Here is a 17,646-nt window from a genome sequence, read left to right as displayed (position 1 = left end):
AAATGTTTCTTCAATTAAACGTCATTAGCTTAGCGTTCAATGCTAATTTGGTTTCTGCAACATTCAGCTTTCTTTTCCCCTTTCTCTAAATGAGGTCATATTTTTTGCTTCCCCAGCTGCTCTTGTTAAGATACCAGGCGTCTTCAGGGCCTTGAAGAAAGCTCATTAAGATGCCATTAACACTAATTGGACCAAACAAGGAAGATTCAGGACCGGCGGCGCTCTACCAAAATGTACCCTTTCCTTGGCTCCACTGTTTGTGTGGCACATTAGTTACACGACATCCTGTTTGAGTAATTTAATATTTCAACATGCTCAGTGGAGCAAGGATCCTCCCACGGAGGACTAAATATTCCAAAAGGCAGAAAAACAGTGGGTGGAATTGATCGAAGGTACATAAAAGAAAACAAAACGGGTGTTGGGAAACCACAGATTGAATTTCATACACTACAGCACGTTTTTATAAACAATCCAGTGAAACTAGAAAACACTGGTCACAGAAAGATGAACAGCGCATTGGTAGCATGTCTACGTTTATGAAATCGTATCAAGCTTGTAACGGAAAATAAACTTTGACATTGTCTTGCCTTTGCAGATCAGGATCAGATCAATTTTTTTGCGAAAAGTCCCAGAAAAGCCAGTAAATTTGCACTCAAATACAAGGACTCCACAAAGTATTCGGTTTTGTTATACCTAAAAATGATGTTAGATGCAAAACAGACACAATTAGACAATTTTCAGTGTATCCTCCTTTTTTATAAAACGTTTTGGTTCTTGATAAAAAAAAAAATCTGAATCGAACACCGAACAAGCAACTTAACAAATAAAACCAACAAATGGCCAGTTTGGTCCATAGAGAAAACAGAAAAACACAAAACTTCAGCACTGTACATTCAAATACATAAAAATAAAGAGCAACGTGCTACTGGAGAGATATTGCGCTAAAAAGAATAAGAAATGTATCAACATTGACATGTCCTTGTGTGCCCTCTGCTGCTTTTCTTATATATCATTTGATATATTTCTGGGATGCTGCAGCCAAAGAAACGAAAGAAAAAAGTTATTGAACATGACAAAAGTACAAAACACGCACCGCTTGTGGCTGGTCAGGCTATGTAATTGGAGCGCCAGTGTAGGATGTTGGCCCCGGAGGACAGGCGCGCAGCTGGTCTCAGAGCTAGCGGAGATGTGTGGTACTGGAACAGAGGGTTTGGAACTGGTCCCAGATTAACTGGGCTGCCGAATAACTGCTTCATGAAGTGGGAGAGCTGGGGCTGGACCAGATTAACGGGTACACCTGGAAAAACTAGAAAAACTCATGTCGTCAAAGAAAACATAGTAGATTTGGACTTAATATGACAATATTTGTGAGGAAGTAAGATATTTTGTATTGTGGCATTGATGTGCTGTACCTGGATAGCTGGAGTTGATCCTGATGGGGACAGGGGTACGAGGGCTGGTGCATGTGGTTGAGATGGTCTTTGGTTCAATTGGAGATGCACACATCTGCGGTTCACATACTGCTGCTTGGGCAGGTAGAGTAGGCGGCACAGTCTCAGGCTATGTGAAAAAACACGAAAAAAACAACTGATGTGACCACGTAGATCATTTAATTTTATTAAAAAAATTTCAAAGGCATAGTTCACTCAAAAATTAAAATTCTGTCATTACTCACGCTCTTGACGTTCCCAAACCGTAAGACCTTCGATCTTCAGAACACAAATTAAGATATTTTTAATGAAATCCAAGATCTTTCTGCCCCTTCATAAACAGCAACACAACTACCAGGTTCAAGGCCCAGAAAGGTAGTAAGGACATCGTTAAAATAGTCCATGTGGAATCAGTGCTTCAACCGAAACGTTATGAAGCTACGAGAATACTTTGTTTTCACTGCTCAGTTTAAATATGTAGTCAAATCTGTGCCGTTAAACGTCATCACCGTACCGCCGTGAAGTTATGCGAAACATTTTGTTTTATGTGGATATTGGAACGTGAGTGAAGTAAGCCTACATAAAAGGTAAGTAATATTTTGGCATTCAAATACATTGTGAATACGGAAACATGATTTTGTGTTGAACGAGAGACCCAACGTTGGTTTCAGTTTCGTTTTAGCCTAAATTAATTTGTTTTGGTTTGTCTTTTATATAGCTATAGCTTCTTACATTTTTAATTCTTGTTCTTTTCTAAATAGCCTACTGTTAAATGAATGTATTTGTTGTGGAGTGAGGTGAACTAAAATAGCCTAGCTATGTTTACAGTGTTTATTATAATCTTCGTAATTCGTGTTGGCCTATTTCTGAATGAAATAAAATGCGACTTAATAGGCGACTTGTTTTTCACTCTCTCTCTCTCTCGCTCTAAAAAACGTTTTTTTTTTTTCATACGCTTAGCTTATTTTAACCATGCAGCAAACCTTTTAAAATATTTTGATCAATTACTGAAAAAAATAAATAAGTGACTTTAAACCGTTTAACTGATTGTATTAATAGGTCAAAGCTCTTATTGGTCGGTTAACGGTTAAAATGAACATCCCTAGTCATAATCGAGCAGCCCTAGTCCTTACTACCTTTCTGGGCCTTGAACGTGTCAGTTGTGTTGCTTTCTATGGAGGGTCAGAAAGTTCTCGGATTTCATCAAAAATATCTTAAAGGGGTGGTTAATTGTCTTTTTTTGAAGGCTTGATTGTGTTTATGGGGTGTACTGTAACATGTTCTAGCTTCGTTTTTTAAAAATCACATTTTTAACATTTTACCTTTATTCTACACCGCTGTTTCCATTCTTCGAAAAACAGTCTGTTGACTTCCTGGTTTTATGAAGCCCTTCCCTCAGAAATTCATAATAGGCTCAGATTGGTTAGCTGGCCCAGTGTGTTGTGATTTACTAAACGCCTAGTGCACGTTGACCGGAAACGTCACGCCCCTTACTATAACGAGTAGTTGCATGTGCTCCAGTGTATTGTAAACAATGGTGTCAATATTGCCTTATCAATAGGCTGAGTCAGACCCAGAGAATATTACTGAAGAGGACCTATGCAAGCACGACTCATACAGGACATTTCAGAATGGTGTGTTTTTTTTGTTTGTAGTTGTCTCATAGTTTTTAGATGTGATGTTATTTGTAAATGCTACTGCTGTTTGTTACCTTTTGATATACGTTTTATCCTTATTAAAGCTTTAGTACAGCATGATAAATGATGGCCTCAAGCCCCTTGATTGCGTGTTCCTGAGGGCAGGGTTTATACATTTTTTACGTAAATTATGTAAACAGGAAAAAGCTTGTTGTAGTCCCTACAAGCTGTTTGTTGTAGGCCTTAAAAAACCTAATTCTGTAAAAGACAATTTCTCCCTTTGCATTGAATGTTGCCGTTTATGCTCAAATGGCAACATTGCACACTAAAGTTAAAAAAAGGGAAATTATAATCAAGGACCCCTTTAATTTGTGTTCCGAAGATGAGAAAAGGTCTTGCATGTTTGGAACGACATGAGGGCGAGTAATTAATTACCAAATTTTCATTTTTGGGTGAACTATCCCTTTAAAGTATTGCCTTAATTAAAAGATGAAGCGAGTAATTATCCCTCTAGAATCACTAAAGGGACCTTTGAAAACAATTAGAGGGAGAAAAAAAAAGAAAATCTAAATTAAGCAGGTTTTCGTCTGTCATTGGTCAAACAATCAAATAAACAAACAACATTACATAGTAATTAATATTAGACATTAAAATTATTTCAAACATTTTAAGGTAAAAATTACACTTTAGCCACTCTGTGAAAAGAGTACTATTAAACAAATGTAGCCAAATAGATAAAAAAAAAAAAGTGTTTACAGAAGTACCTCAATTTTGAAGGTTTTGGATTAATCAAATGGCTTAATTATAGTTGTCCCTGCATATTTTAGCAAGTATTTTAATGGATTTTTGTAAATATATTTTACTTTTTTTAAATAAATATTATTATATATTAATAGAAGACAATGTTAATTTAAGCAAGCATAAAAAAAAATATATAAACAAATAAATAATAGATAGATATATAGATAGATAGATAGGAGTCAATTTCGAAAGGTTTGGATTAATTACATGACTTAAGTATATACAGGTACATCTAAAAAAAATTGAATATCGTGAAAAAGTAAATTTTTTCTTGTAACATTTCAAAAGTTTTTTCGTTTTAATTTTGATGATTAGAGTTTACGGTTACGGTATTTCACTTTCTGAAATGAGTGACAAAAAATATTGACCTTTTTCACGATATTCAAATTTGTTTAGATTTACCTGTATATACTGCATTTCAGCAAGTATTTTAAAATAAAATATATATTTTTAAATATATTCAATATTTTACACATTTGAAACTTAAGAATACTAAATGATATTTTAAATTAATATATTTCAGCAAGAATTTTGCCATCAAAAAATGATTGACACTCCAGTTTTAAAAGAAACAGCAACTGTTATGCTAGATTCTGTGATTTCATCCTGCAAATAGCTGAAAATGACTATTGCATGTCTCTTGTAGAAACTTGCCTTTTCCAAAGAATCGTTCTGTTGAATGATTAAACAGATGAACCTCTGTGGAGAGGCTAATTAACATTTTCATCTAATCACCACACAATTAAAATCAACTGCCTCCCAAAGGGCTCAGCGGGAGAACGGGGATGTAAAGGGGAACAATACGTCAGGAGATTAAATCTCCAGACGCACAGCACCTCCTGTCATTCTGAGAGATGACTGTGTGCTAAACGCTGTGAGGAATGAAAGTCTGAAGCCTGGAGCTTCATTCATGAGCACTGGGATCAGATTTTACCTCAGGCTTTACCTCTTTTTACCTGTCAGATGTGTGTGACACTCCAAAGCTGTCATGTTATGCCTATTGTGGACGAGTTGGCATCCTTACTTTTGATTCATCTTCGGTCTTGATGTCAAGCTCTAGTTTAGTCTTATCCGTTTCATCCTCTGCTGTCCATCCCTGATCCCATTCACTGCAGCATAATAAGTCTTCAGCCTGCGGAGCCTCAGACGGATTTACTTTCCCACTCTGAAAGGAAATATGAGGTTTAAAGAAATGAATCCAAAATATTATTGTGTGTGTGTGTGTGTGTGTATATGTGTATATATATATATATATATATATATATATATGTAATACGGCTTACTTTAGCTGCAGTGTTAACATCAGGAACACTTATAAACTCGAGGGCAGGAATGTCGAGGGTTGAGTCCACATTTATGGAAGAAAAATCAGTTTCTCCATTTTCAGAGCTGGAAACCTGGAATGAATAAACCAGAGTGAATGAACACTTACTAACCCTTTGGCAAATTACTTTGGTTAGTTGCCCACAAACTTTATTATGAAGCTACTGCAATATGATACATTGTTTTAATACAATAAAAATATTACTGTGGTGGGGGGCAGGGCATGGCCATCATGGAGATAAAATATCTGAAGACAGTAACAAAAATGAATGTTAAAAATATAGATAGGGATATGCAAAATAATTCCTTTTGTAAAACTGACCAAATCTGCATCCGAGTCACTTTGTGAACAAAACCTGATGTATGCCACTTAAAGGGAGTACACCCAAAAGTATATTTATAAAATATGGATATTATTCTTACAAAACATCGATTCGCTTCAGAAGGCCTTTATTAACCCCCCGGAGCCATGTGGAGCACTTTTATGATGGATGCACTTTATTGGGCTTCAAAATCTCAACCCTCATTCACTGCCATAATAAAGCTTGGCAGAGCCAGAACATTTTTTTTAATATAACTCTGACTGTATTCGTCTGAAAGAATAAAATCATATACACCTAGGATTGGCTTGAGGGTGAGTAAATCATGGGGTTATTTTCCTTTTGGGTTAACTATCCCCTTAAAAACCTGAGCTCTCAAACACCTACAGGATTCAGTGCTGCTCACTGTCATTCCTCTATTTACAGCCTCAGCAGACAGACTTGCCGTTCATCGGCCCAATCGAACAGCACTGAAATTTCACAGAGCTAACTGACAGAGCTTCACTGGCTTATGGCCCATCAGTGCTGTGTTGTGATGCTGGATTTGCATATTAAAGACACCGTTTGAGAGGAGCTCAGAGAGCCATTTCCCTGAGAGCAGGTCTGGGTTTCTGGAAAAGATGTGGATGGTGAAAGACACTCCTTTACTTCCTCAAGCTGATCATCTCCAAAATAAGACGTCACTGGGTTGAACTTCCCTGACACCTAAAAAGCCAAATGAGAAGAAATCAACAAATACTGAAGAACAGATTCTTATTGGGTTTTACGCAAGTGGGTTTAAATGAAGATTTGAACCCAGACCAATCCATAAGCGGTAATGGAGGAAAGGGCATGGCCCTCTTTCTGTAGGGCGAGGTGAATGTAAACATCCTCCTCCGTGTTTGTGTCACACAGGAAGAGCAACAGGAAGTCTTCCTGGTAGCTGTGGATGGCGGCCACCAGAGTGCGCTCACAGCACATCCTCTGGAAAGCACTGATTGCACTCTGAGTCCAAATACTCTGAGGAAAAAAACAGACAGAAGAAAATAGTGAAGAAAAAGAAAATAACTAGTGCAACAAAATGAGCAATAAACAGCCAAATGCTGGGTCTCCATCTACTGCATGAAAAACAAGCATACAATACAAAAAGTGTAATCAAATTTGTGAATAAATGACAAATTTAGGGGTTAACGGTTTGAATCAGCCTAATGAATCACTTGCTCAGAATCAATTCATTCAGAGTTTACTGAATCAATATCTGATTCGCTTACAGAACTGCAAGTCTTCATTACTTTGTTATTAGAAGTCTTAAAGCCTTATTGCTTGCATTGGAAAAAAATTATGTAGAACAGACAGAATAGATAATTTAGATTAAAAATTAATAAATAAAAATACTATTTTATTTATTACTACATTTGTTATTGCAATCATCAATTTTGAATGAAAATAAACAAGGACCATTATTTGAAAACAAAAGTAAAAAAAAAAAAAAAAAAAAAAAAAATCCATGAAAATATTGTATCAAATATAAATCATAACATCAAAATTATTAAGAATGTTGTGATTTTTCTCTTATATTACCCACCCATAATAGAATATTTTTGAGGAATAATAGTTCACCCAAACTGAAAATATTGTGACAATTTACTCAAGCTGTTTTAATATTAAAGGTGTTTCATTGCAATCAACAAAACTTTCAATGAAAAAAACAAAACAAATTGTTTTTATATCATAATATAAATCATAATAGATCCTTCTAATTTTAATATACATACACACACACATACAGTGCCCTCCAAAAGTCTGGGGAAGTCGTGGCCTAATGGTTAGAGAGTCGGACTAGTAATCGAAAGGTTGCGAGTTCGAGCCCCCGGCCGGCAGGAATTGTAGGTGGGGGGAGGGAATGTCCAGCGCTCTCTCCACCCTCAATACCACGACTGAGGTGCCCTTGAGCAAGACACCGAACCCCCAACTGCTCCCCGGGCGCCGCAGCATGGCTGCCCACTGCTCCGGGTGTGTGTTCACGGTGTGTGTGTGTGTGGATTTGTTCACTACTCACTGCTGTGTGTGTGCACTTGGATGGGTTAAACGCAGAGCACCAATTTCGAGTATGGGTCACCATACTTGACAATACGTCACGACTTTACTTTACTTTACTTTAAAAGTATTGGAACAGTAAAGACAAAATTGTTCTGTTGGCTGTGGAGTCAAGACATTTACAAATATGATTAAAAGATGAATATGAGACAAAACTACAGAATGTCACATTTTATTATTGGGTGATTCAACACATAGATGTTTTACCAGCTAAGAAGTTCAGCACTTTTAGAGTTTGATCCCTCCATCTGATGTGAGCATAAGTATTGGAACAGTTGCCTCACAGGTCTTTCTAAGTGATCAGATGTGTCCTGTTGCATTAATTCTTCAGATATTAAAAGCAGGGAATGTGTCGTATCAGTTATATCCATTATTTCTGCATTCTGAATCTTGCATTCGATGATGGCACACACAAACCAGGATGAAGATGAGGGAGCTGACTTTGAGAGAAAAGCAAGCAATTTGGATGCTAAAAGAAAATAGGAAGTCTGTTAACTCCCCGGGGGTTAGTAGTTGATGACAGACAAATAATAAAAGCTGTGTAAATGAATCCTAAAAGATGTGTCTGTAAAATCACCAACAACTTCCTGAAAGCTGGGGTGATGCTCTGACAATTTACTGTCCTCAGGAGACTTTGACACAGAATTACAGATGCTACACAGCAAGATGCAAAGCTCTGACAAGCACCAAAAATAGAATCACATTTGCAAAATGTCTCGACTCCACAGCCAACATAACAATTTTGTCTTTATTGTTCCAATACTTATGGAGGGCACTGTACATACATACATGTATCAGAATGAGCTTTATTGCCAGGTATGTTTGCACATACGAGGAATTTGTTTTAGTGACAGTAGCTCCACAGTGCAACAGAATGACAGCAACAGGACACAGATAATAAAAAAAATAATTATGTACAAATATACAAAAATTGACAATGTGCCAAATAGCACAAACACAATATACAAAATAGACAATTCGGTATGTACAGGTATGTTAGGTGCAAATTTGAAATGTATTAAGTATGTGTGTAAAATAAAAAAAACTATGATAGTGTTGTGTGTTTCATGTTTATTGTTAAGAGTTATACACATATATATATATACACATACATATATATATATATATATATATACAGTGTTTCCCACAGGTTTGAAGGCAATGTGTGGTGGTCAGTCCGGGGGGGGGGGGGGGGGGGGATCGTTCTTTTCATCTGCAGATGAAAAGAACGGTTGGATAGGGGATACGATTGGATCCCCTAAAGGACAACATTCGGTGTAAGAGTAAAGAAACGACATAATTTATAACACGTTTATTTGATTCACAGCTGCTACATATAGTGTTTTGACCTCGACAACCCAACTAGGCTAGCCTACATTTTACCGCAAATTTGCGACTAGTTAACTTTCTAAAGAAGGCGCAATCGCGTTTGCTAAGGGTCGGGACTTACAGTAACAACACACTGAAACTATTGTATTCAGAATATAAAATATTTTATAGCACTTTTTAATCTGTGATTGTGTGTTAAAAGTGTTCACGAGATACCAACCTTTCGCCAGCCGTCTTCTCTCCACAGATGATCCAGACAGATGTGGTGTGCACGGAGGGGAGGGGCTGTGTGCGTGTGTGTGTGTGTGTGTGTGTGAGGGAGAGACGCGTGAGTGACAGAGATGAAGAGAGAGCAGGGAAAGGAAATGCAGTTGAACGAATTCGCTGCGTGTTTTAAATAGCGTACAAAAGAATAACGAAACGCAATATGTGACGGTCGGTATTGATTTTTTTTTTTTTGGTCGGTGTTGAATCTGACCACAGATTCGGTGTTGAATCTGTGGCGGTCGGAATTTAATCTGTGGCGCACCGCCACAGATTCGTCTATGTGTGGGAAACACTGTATATATATATATATATATATACACACACATTTCAGCTTTATTGCAGTTAATTTCCAAGGCAACATTTCCAATTTTTATCTATTTTAAGTTTTACCTCTTTTTTTTTTTTTTTTTTTATTTAACAAATGGTTTTCAATAGTTTTAATTAATAACAACAACACTGCTTACCGTGATGGGCCGAACTCCAGCTAACATTGCTGGGACAGCCTGAGCCGGAAGATCAGCATAACAAGCTCTGGAAAGATTTTGAGAGTATACAAAGCAGCAGAGATACAATCATATATGTCCTAAACAAATGCAGCATCTTTCATTTATGGTGTAATGCTAATAAAAGTAAAACAAAACTTCAGGTAATCATTTACATAAAATTAAGTTTAGGTCAAAAACAACACTTTCATTGTTTTATAACAATTTATGAACTTACTTGAGAAACCGGAGGCTGTTTCGTTCCACTTTTGTGATGTCTCCGAAGTCAACATAGTACACCTTTACTTCAGTATCACTGAACAGCTCGTGGATCACCACACGGTAGAACCACATGTCTCTGGGGGCCACACAGCACACCTGACCCAGCCGCACATACGCATCAGGCAGCCGGTATCTCTCCGTCACTTCTGGGTAGGAGTAACAGCTCCTGGAAGCAAGTATTAGGCATGTTCAGAATGACATACTACTCAATCCCAGCCCAAATAATTATGAAATTAATCAGTGACAATTCAACGTACAACGTAATGAGTGAGATACCTCATTTCAATCATCATGTTCTCCAGGGCTCTGGCCTCCTTGTTTTGGCTGAAGCGGATGTAGAAGTGGCTGGGAGACTCCGTCTGCTCCACTAGGACAGGCACCAGCTCTCTCTCCCTCCTGCGAGCCGGGGGCTTCAGCTTCTGGCAGCACACTGCGTCTGGAGGAACTGCTGAAACTCGACTCACCACCAGCTCTGGGAAAAGATCCACCATCTACAACAAACAGTGACACACACTGGGTTTACAAATATTATTATTATGAGAGATAGAGAGAGAGAGATATATATATATATATATATATATATATATATATATATATATATATATATATATATATATATATATATATATATATATATATATATATATATATATATATATATATATATATATATATATATACACACATACATACATATACACACACATATACATACACAGGGCTTGACATTAACACCTGCCAACCCGCCAAATGCGGGTGGATTTCAGCTTGAATTTTATACAGTAACAGAGCTCGACATTAATGCTTGTCCAAGACAAGAAGGGGCAAGTGAAAGAAGAGAATTTTACTTGCCCGACCGGACAACTAATCTGATTAAAAACATCTAATTGCACTGAAATTTCAGCAAGAATGGTTCTGATTTTATTACATCCAGTGTAAAACGCGATTGATAATGGATAATCAGTAACAACAAGGTCACGCCAGTTGAAGCTCACGCAGCCTATGTGAGAATCTCGTGGAGAAATCAAAACAAATGAACGCAAAAGTACACAGAAGAAACATAAAAATGTAACTTAGTTTTAATATTTATAACATACAGCCTAGTTAAGCAACATGACACTACAGAGAAGGAAGATTTCCATGAAAACCAGGATTGCAAATTTAACATTTTATACAAGAGTTAAAACAAGTAGTTCTACATTTTAGTTCAATATTTGAATTTATTGAAATGATAAATTGTCAACATTGACTGTTTTTGTTCCATTTGGTTAATGAAAATAGTTCCAAACAAAGATCACAGCAGAACAAAGATCACGGAGCAATACACATTGGTGTTTTGTTAATAAATGATTCTCGTTTTTGAATTTTGAATCATTTGAGTCATTCAGTGGTCCATTCATAAGGACAGGTACTTGCTTCATTCTTGAATGAATCAGCTGTCTGAATGAATCCTTTGAAGGCATGCTTCAATGACTCAATTAATTCACTTGCTGCCACCTACTGGTGGTTTGCTTTCATAGTAGCCCATCTTTGCATTTTTCCAACATTTCATATTTGTATATAAAAAAAAAAATTGATAAAAAAAAAATGTATATATATATTTTAAAACACTGAGCTCACAACATTATTTATGCTGTTAAAATTTTGCATGCAGTGTAAATGCATTTGTGCTATATTTCAGCTACATTAAACTGTCTGTGTAAATGCATCGGAATGCAGCTCCAATCACTTCTGTTTCTTCTGGGGTTGGAAAGATCGATTTTATAGATACTGATTTCATATGATTGGTAACAGCCCTATATTATCTTATTATACTAAGTGAATTTATTAATAAAATGTAAGAATTTGATATGAAAGATGCAAGCATTTAATACGGTTAGGGAAAAATGCCCTTTAAATAGGTAAAAAATGACCTGGAAATCAATTTAAATACATGTTTGTATGCAGTATTAAGTCATAAAACGTAATTTCCCACCAACAAAATTGTGGCCTGTGAAAATGCTGAGTGGCAAGTAAATTTGGAAAACAACTAGCCACAGTGGCCGGTGAGCAAAAAAGTTAATATAATTATTTAAGAGAGAGAGATAGAGATAATATCTTAATTCTTAATATAAACGTAAGATCAGCTAAGAGTACTCAACTGTGCTATTTTGGGACACCATGAATATGAACTAAAATGCGCTTTTAACATACTATCTCTGTATTTAAAAATATATTTATTCACCACTTGTAGTACACATGAACCCATCTTTCATACACTAGTACACTCAAGTGTACTACAAGTGGTGACTAAATACAGCTTTTAAATACAGAGATAGTCTGTTAAGAGCATTTTAGTTCATATTCATGATGTCCCAAAATATCACAGTTGAGTACACTTAGCTGATCTTAAATTTATCTTAAGAAGTACTAAAGAATCAATTTTAGTATATTAAGTAGTATATTTAGTATATTATTCCATTATATGTAGTATTAATAATGTATAAGTAATAATGCCTTTTTATACATAAATACCACGCAACTTTACTAAAGTACATTTTGTAAGTTTCCATAGGATTGATATGGGAGGGAATGATTATGGGTTATCAATAATGAATCTTAACCTGATGGATGGTTTTATTGGCGATTCTGAGCTCAGACTCTTGGGTGTCTGTGTATTGCTCCACCTCTTCTCGCTCCCACGCAGACTCGGCACAGCTGAAGTAATAGGCTTTGCTGGAGGGATTCTGGGATTCGTTCGTCAGACTGGAGGTGGTGCCGTGACCCGGGGATAATTCTTTCAAAAGGAAAATACATCACAATCAAAGTTTCATTAAAGATGATCAATAAGCTAGAAGCCTTCATTTGTCTTTTCAAATCAATATGACATAAAGCTAAGTACCAGGTTCAGTGGGTTGTATATCATTTGGTTTGAACTCCACAACCATCCATTGGTTTTCACTTTCATCACCACCTTTTTGGATGGACAATGTGTCACTCAAAGCCCCAACCATCTCCGTCACGCTCAGAAAGCCATACTGGCTCACTGGCAACTCCTCACCATACATTCGCTAACATAAAAAAAAAAAGATCATAAGTTAGAAAAGCTCACTGGCGCCATCTAGAAACTCTAGAATAAATATTGCTGTGGATATGATGTTTTCATTTTCGTTGAGTGATACAATATTCCGACCATCATTGAGGTTTATTTTGCGTGACCTCGACATATGACTACATTATACCTTACAGTTTCAACCCAAAATCTATGGAAGCTTGCCACAGCATAAAAAAATTATAATAATAAAAAAGGTAATTGTCTAATCTCATAATTCAGATTTTTTTCCCCTCGCAATCCTGAGCTAATATCTCACAATTCTCACTTTTTTTCTCCCAATTCTGACTCTCTCAATATAAACTCAGAAATGGTAGGGGGAAAAAAAAGTCTGAATTACAAAATGTAAACAACGATTGCGAGAAGAAATTATGACTTTTCTCGAATTGTAAGAAAAGTCACAATTACCTTTTTTTATTCTATGGCAGCAAAACAACTCAATCGCAAGACGTAAACTCAGAATTCTGAGAATTAAAAAATCAGAACTATGAGTTGCAAACTCAGATTGCGATAAAGACATTTTGAAAAATGTCAGAATTGTAAAATATGAACAAATTGTGAGAAAAAGTAACAATTAACTTTATTCTGTGGCGACAACAGGCTTCCATGAAAATAAAAAAAGATGCAAAAACGTACAAAATAGGCTTAATTTTCTGTAGGCAGAATATATTTTCTTATTTTCGTCTTCAGATATGAACAGATATGGTCTTGACAGGCTTTGTAAGAATACCTTGTATTCTGTGGGAAGATTGTGAATGGAGATCCCATTGCCATTTTCAGCTACAACCTGAAAGAAGATTCATATCTCAAAAATAAACCAAGGTGAGATGATGAGAAAAGAAAGGCTGAGTTTTAATGCTGTTATGTCTGACCTTCCGTAGCTTATCTTTCAGCTCGTGGCTGACGGTGCCAGCGGTGCCCTTCTCGAGGATCTGCTGTCTGAGCTCCTCCTCAAGCTGTTAGAAGATTTACCTCAGCAGTATGGATTTATTTATAGCACAGCATGAAATATCACCCTAATTTCATTCAAATATACAAACCTTAAAAATAGTTTCTTCAAAAGAGTGCTCTGCCTTCACAGGCTCCGGTTTAGGAACAGCAGGGGGGGAGAGCAAATCTTGCTGGTTCCTCTCTGGCGTTGAAGTTGCGTTAGAACTGACCGGCTTCTGTTTTGCCACCAAAGGAGGTGCCACTGGAGAGCAACCATCATAGAAAAGACATTAATAATCAATCTGAAACAAAAACAAGAGCATGATTTCAACTTCTCTGTCTCCAGAAATTTCATTATCATATACATACATGGCTTAGAAAGATTTGTCATCAGATGTTTGATCTGATTTTGTGGCATTATGGCATTCCTCAGCAGCAGTTGCGAGCCTGTGCGACTCTGCTGCATGATTACGAAATCCGTGGCAGCCACCAGCATCTCGGAAATGGAGTAGAAGCCATACTGCGTGATGTTGAGCGGCTTTCCGAACTGCGCCATATACCTGGACTCCAGCTCTGATAATCTGACCGGCCCATGAGATAGTAAATGTTTTAGTTGGCTGCGCAGTTGAGCGGGCAGAGCGGGTTTTGATTGGCCACGGCGAGGGAGAATAACGGGCTGGTTCCGTGGGTAAGAGATGTGGAAGTTTCCTGGTGTTCTCCTCCGAATGTTGGATTTGGTTTTGGGGTCACGTTGCTTAGCCACCAGCTCTTGGATGCCTTTGGTGCTCTCATCTACAATGGCTGCAAACAGGGAAAAAAAAAAAAAAAAAAAATAGTTCTAAAAGGCCCTGATATACCTCAAGCGAAATCGATGAACGAACTGGTGTGACATCATTTTTGATCACACCAAAACACATTTTGTTTCGAGAGTTTGAAACAGCTTGCCAAAGCAAACTTTCTGGAAAAGTTAGCTCGGACTGGTAAAAATGTACCATAAGATTTTTAGGACAACTTAGATTTTTTCCACACCAATTCACTATGTGCCATTTTCCAGATCTGTTTGCAATGTCAAAGTATATAAATATAAACAGTATTGTCCCACACAGTGATATTTTAGTATCAACGAGGTAAATATTATTAGTTATTTGTTTTAAATTTTTTGCTTTTCATTTAAATGTTTTTGGGTTTTTTTACATTTTACATGTTTTTGGGGTTTTTTAGTCGTTTTATTTAAGTTTGAGGCATTTTAGTACATCAAACTAAATAAAAATTTGAAATGTCACCTTGGCAACTAGCTAGATTTTTTTTTTTTAAATTTTTAAAAATATTTTAGTTAAACATCAGTTAACGTCATTTTATATTTTATTTAATGCCAGCTAACGTCATTTTATTTCAAGTAACACCTTTTTTTAATGGTTTTAGTTTGAACTATAACGACCCCAGTCCCACACACAAACTTTTTTGCGCGTACAGTCTTTGAATAAATGCTGCATTCTTTCCAAACCTGAATTACCTGAACCAAAAATATTCTGTATGAATACATATACAGTTACACCCCTACTTTTAACAGATATAAAGGCTAAATTAAGCTAACATATTGATATAAAAATAAATCGATCCACCTTTTTTTTGCTGTAAAAATGGGCATGGCCATTTGTAAATTCTATGGGTCTAGCTTCCGGTCTCATCCACGTCCAGCTATTTTTAGCTGTACAAAACAGTTAGTTTTGCTGCTTGATATTGAAAATTGGTGTGTCTTACCATATTATTTTAATGTAAAATCTTAATTATGAACACACTGGTTTGTAGTGCAAACAGTTTTACCGTTTACTGCACGTTATTATTCTTCTCGTTATTTACCTATAGCGTCTAATGAACTGGAAGTCTCTCACCCATAGGCTTACTTCTGCATTGAAGGAAAAGGTGGATAGATAATATTAATGACTCATCTTGCACCTGTGGGTGTGTCCAAATGTTTGTCCAATTAAATGCCTACTAGAGTGAAAAAAAAACTCCCCCAATATCAACAGCTTATGACTAGCAATTCATATAAACCAAATACAGCAATTTCATGGTGTATTCAAAAAGTTTTAGCATGAATATTCAGAAAAGTCATTCTCTAGGCCATAAATATTGATTTGCCAGCAAACAAAAAGGATAAACTACTAATATCACCTTTCAAAGTGATGCTGCCATCGAGGTGATATTCCAAGCGCACAACATCCGGCATTTCCTTCACCATATCCAAAACATTTCTGAATCCCAGTAACCTGAGGGGCATTGGGAAGCCCAGCATGGTCTGGTAGTCTTTCTTGAGCTGCTCAGGGGTCAAACCATGCTTAGCAGAGACCAGAAGAGAGCGGACATCCTTCTTCAAACCCGTGAGGAGCTGATCTTGGGTCATCCTGACAGCTTAAAACACAAATGGGACACAATTTACTTACTTGATAGCCGACAAAAACATGACGTTTACACGTAAATGTTATTCCACCATGATGTCAACCCCCTAAACATAATTGTTTTATTGACAATACTGGTTTAACGCAAAATGCACGCGCTTACACAATTGACAACCGTCTTTAAACGCCTATATCTTTGCATTTACATTATTAATGTGTTTATGGACGAGAGATTACCTTTTGTACAAGATGAACGCGTTCTGTGGGGATCACGCGACAGGCCACGTTTTTAGTAAATGGGAATTTTGCATCACAGGTGCGCGAGCGCGATTATGTCAATGGAAGGGACGTCAAAAATATCCTCCGAGATTGATTTTTAAAACAAGGGTTTAGGCAGAAGTGCAGATAATAGTGTGGTTTTCTTTAGCGTCTGTGTGGGCAGAAGCAGCAGACTTCCTGAGGCACGTGCTTCATCAGCATTCAATCAAGCTCCTCGTGCTGACGCTGCACTTTCTGACTTTATTTACACACTGCTTCACAATGTTTCTGATGTATACTTTTACTTTTTTCACATGCTTTTTTTTTAAATTGCAAAAAAATGCTAAATTAAACTAAATATTATTTATTAATTATTTGTATTAAATCAATATTTAGTAATAAATATTTTTATTTGAATAAGGTTAAATAAAAATAAATGTAATACTAAAATTTTAAATTTAAAAATGCTAAAAAGCTAAATTTATTATTACTTATTATTAATATATTCATTCATTCAACCATATGTAGGTAGGTTTTTTTTTTTTTACCCTAACCCTAATACAAATAGCCTATATGCAACAAATCCAAGGCTTACTCTAAATGTGTAAGTGTTAAAAATGTTTTACATATACATGCATTAAGTTTATTATGGAAATTTGGCGATTTATATTTGAATATAAAGTGGTAATAAAATAAATAATGTCAGACATATCAACAAAAACTGATATATTTTGCCAGATTTATAAGTATATTTAGGAAAGTTTTGTTTTGTATACATGTTAATTATATATAGTTTCTTTTTTTTCTTGTTTCATATTTTTATCACAATTTTAATTCTAAATCTATCTATCTATCTATCTATCTATCTATCTATCTATCTATCTGTCTGTCTGTCTGTCTGTCTGTCTGTCTGTCTGTCTGTCTGTCTGTCTATCTATCTATCTATCTATCTATCTATCTATCTATCTATCTATCTGTCTGTATGTCTGTCTGTCTGTCTGTCAAGATAATAAGCAAGGCC

At 36.2% G+C, this 17,646-nt stretch overlaps 1 protein-coding gene across 3 annotated transcripts; it reads right to left on the bottom strand.

Moving 5' to 3' along the window:
* Positions 1-284: 284 nt before the first annotated feature.
* On the bottom strand, positions 285-16,873 carry LOC306867329 (tudor domain-containing protein 5-like). 3 transcript variants are annotated; one of them, XM_079412933.1, is made up of 18 exons: positions 16,605-16,873; positions 16,144-16,380; positions 14,338-14,769; positions 14,079-14,230; positions 13,911-13,994; positions 13,769-13,825; positions 12,829-12,997; positions 12,551-12,723; positions 10,224-10,438; positions 9,904-10,113; positions 9,648-9,714; positions 6,313-6,510; positions 6,073-6,216; positions 5,397-5,438; positions 5,152-5,265; positions 4,893-5,033; positions 1,413-1,560; positions 285-1,306 (listed from the first exon to the last, which is right to left on the bottom strand). In XM_079412933.1, exons 2-18 carry the CDS (start codon positions 16,370-16,372, stop codon positions 1,107-1,109), a joined length of 2,775 nt encoding a protein of 924 aa, XP_079269059.1. In that variant the 5' UTR covers positions 16,373-16,380; positions 16,605-16,873; the 3' UTR covers positions 285-1,106. The 3 variants fall into 3 exon arrangements, with proteins under 3 accessions (XP_079269059.1, XP_079269058.1, XP_079269060.1); XM_079412932.1 differs by having other exon boundaries at positions 6,307-6,510; positions 16,605-16,870; XM_079412934.1 differs by having other exon boundaries at positions 12,614-12,723; positions 16,605-16,864.
* Between the last annotated feature and the right edge of the window lie 773 nt (positions 16,874-17,646).

Source organism: Barbus barbus (genome assembly GCF_936440315.1).
Source record: "Barbus barbus genome assembly, chromosome: 49".
In the NCBI taxonomy this organism is placed as follows: domain Eukaryota; kingdom Metazoa; phylum Chordata; class Actinopteri; order Cypriniformes; family Cyprinidae; genus Barbus; species Barbus barbus.
This window is presented reverse-complemented; position numbering and strand designations above follow the sequence as displayed.

Bases quoted from the DNA above. Each gene is read 5' to 3' on its own strand.
- LOC306867329 (XM_079412932.1), bottom strand. From the start codon at position 16,372: ATGACCCAAGATCAGCTCCTCACGGGTTTGAAGAAGGATGTCCGCTCT. The intron at 9,715-9,903 runs GTAAGTTCATAA...AAATCTTTCCAG, and splicing joins AACAGCCTCCGGTTTCTCAA to AGCTTGTTATGCTGATCTTC. The intron at 1,561-4,892 runs GTAAGGATGCCA...TTTTTCACATAG, and splicing joins AGACCGAAGATGAATCAAAA to CCTGAGACTGTGCCGCCTAC.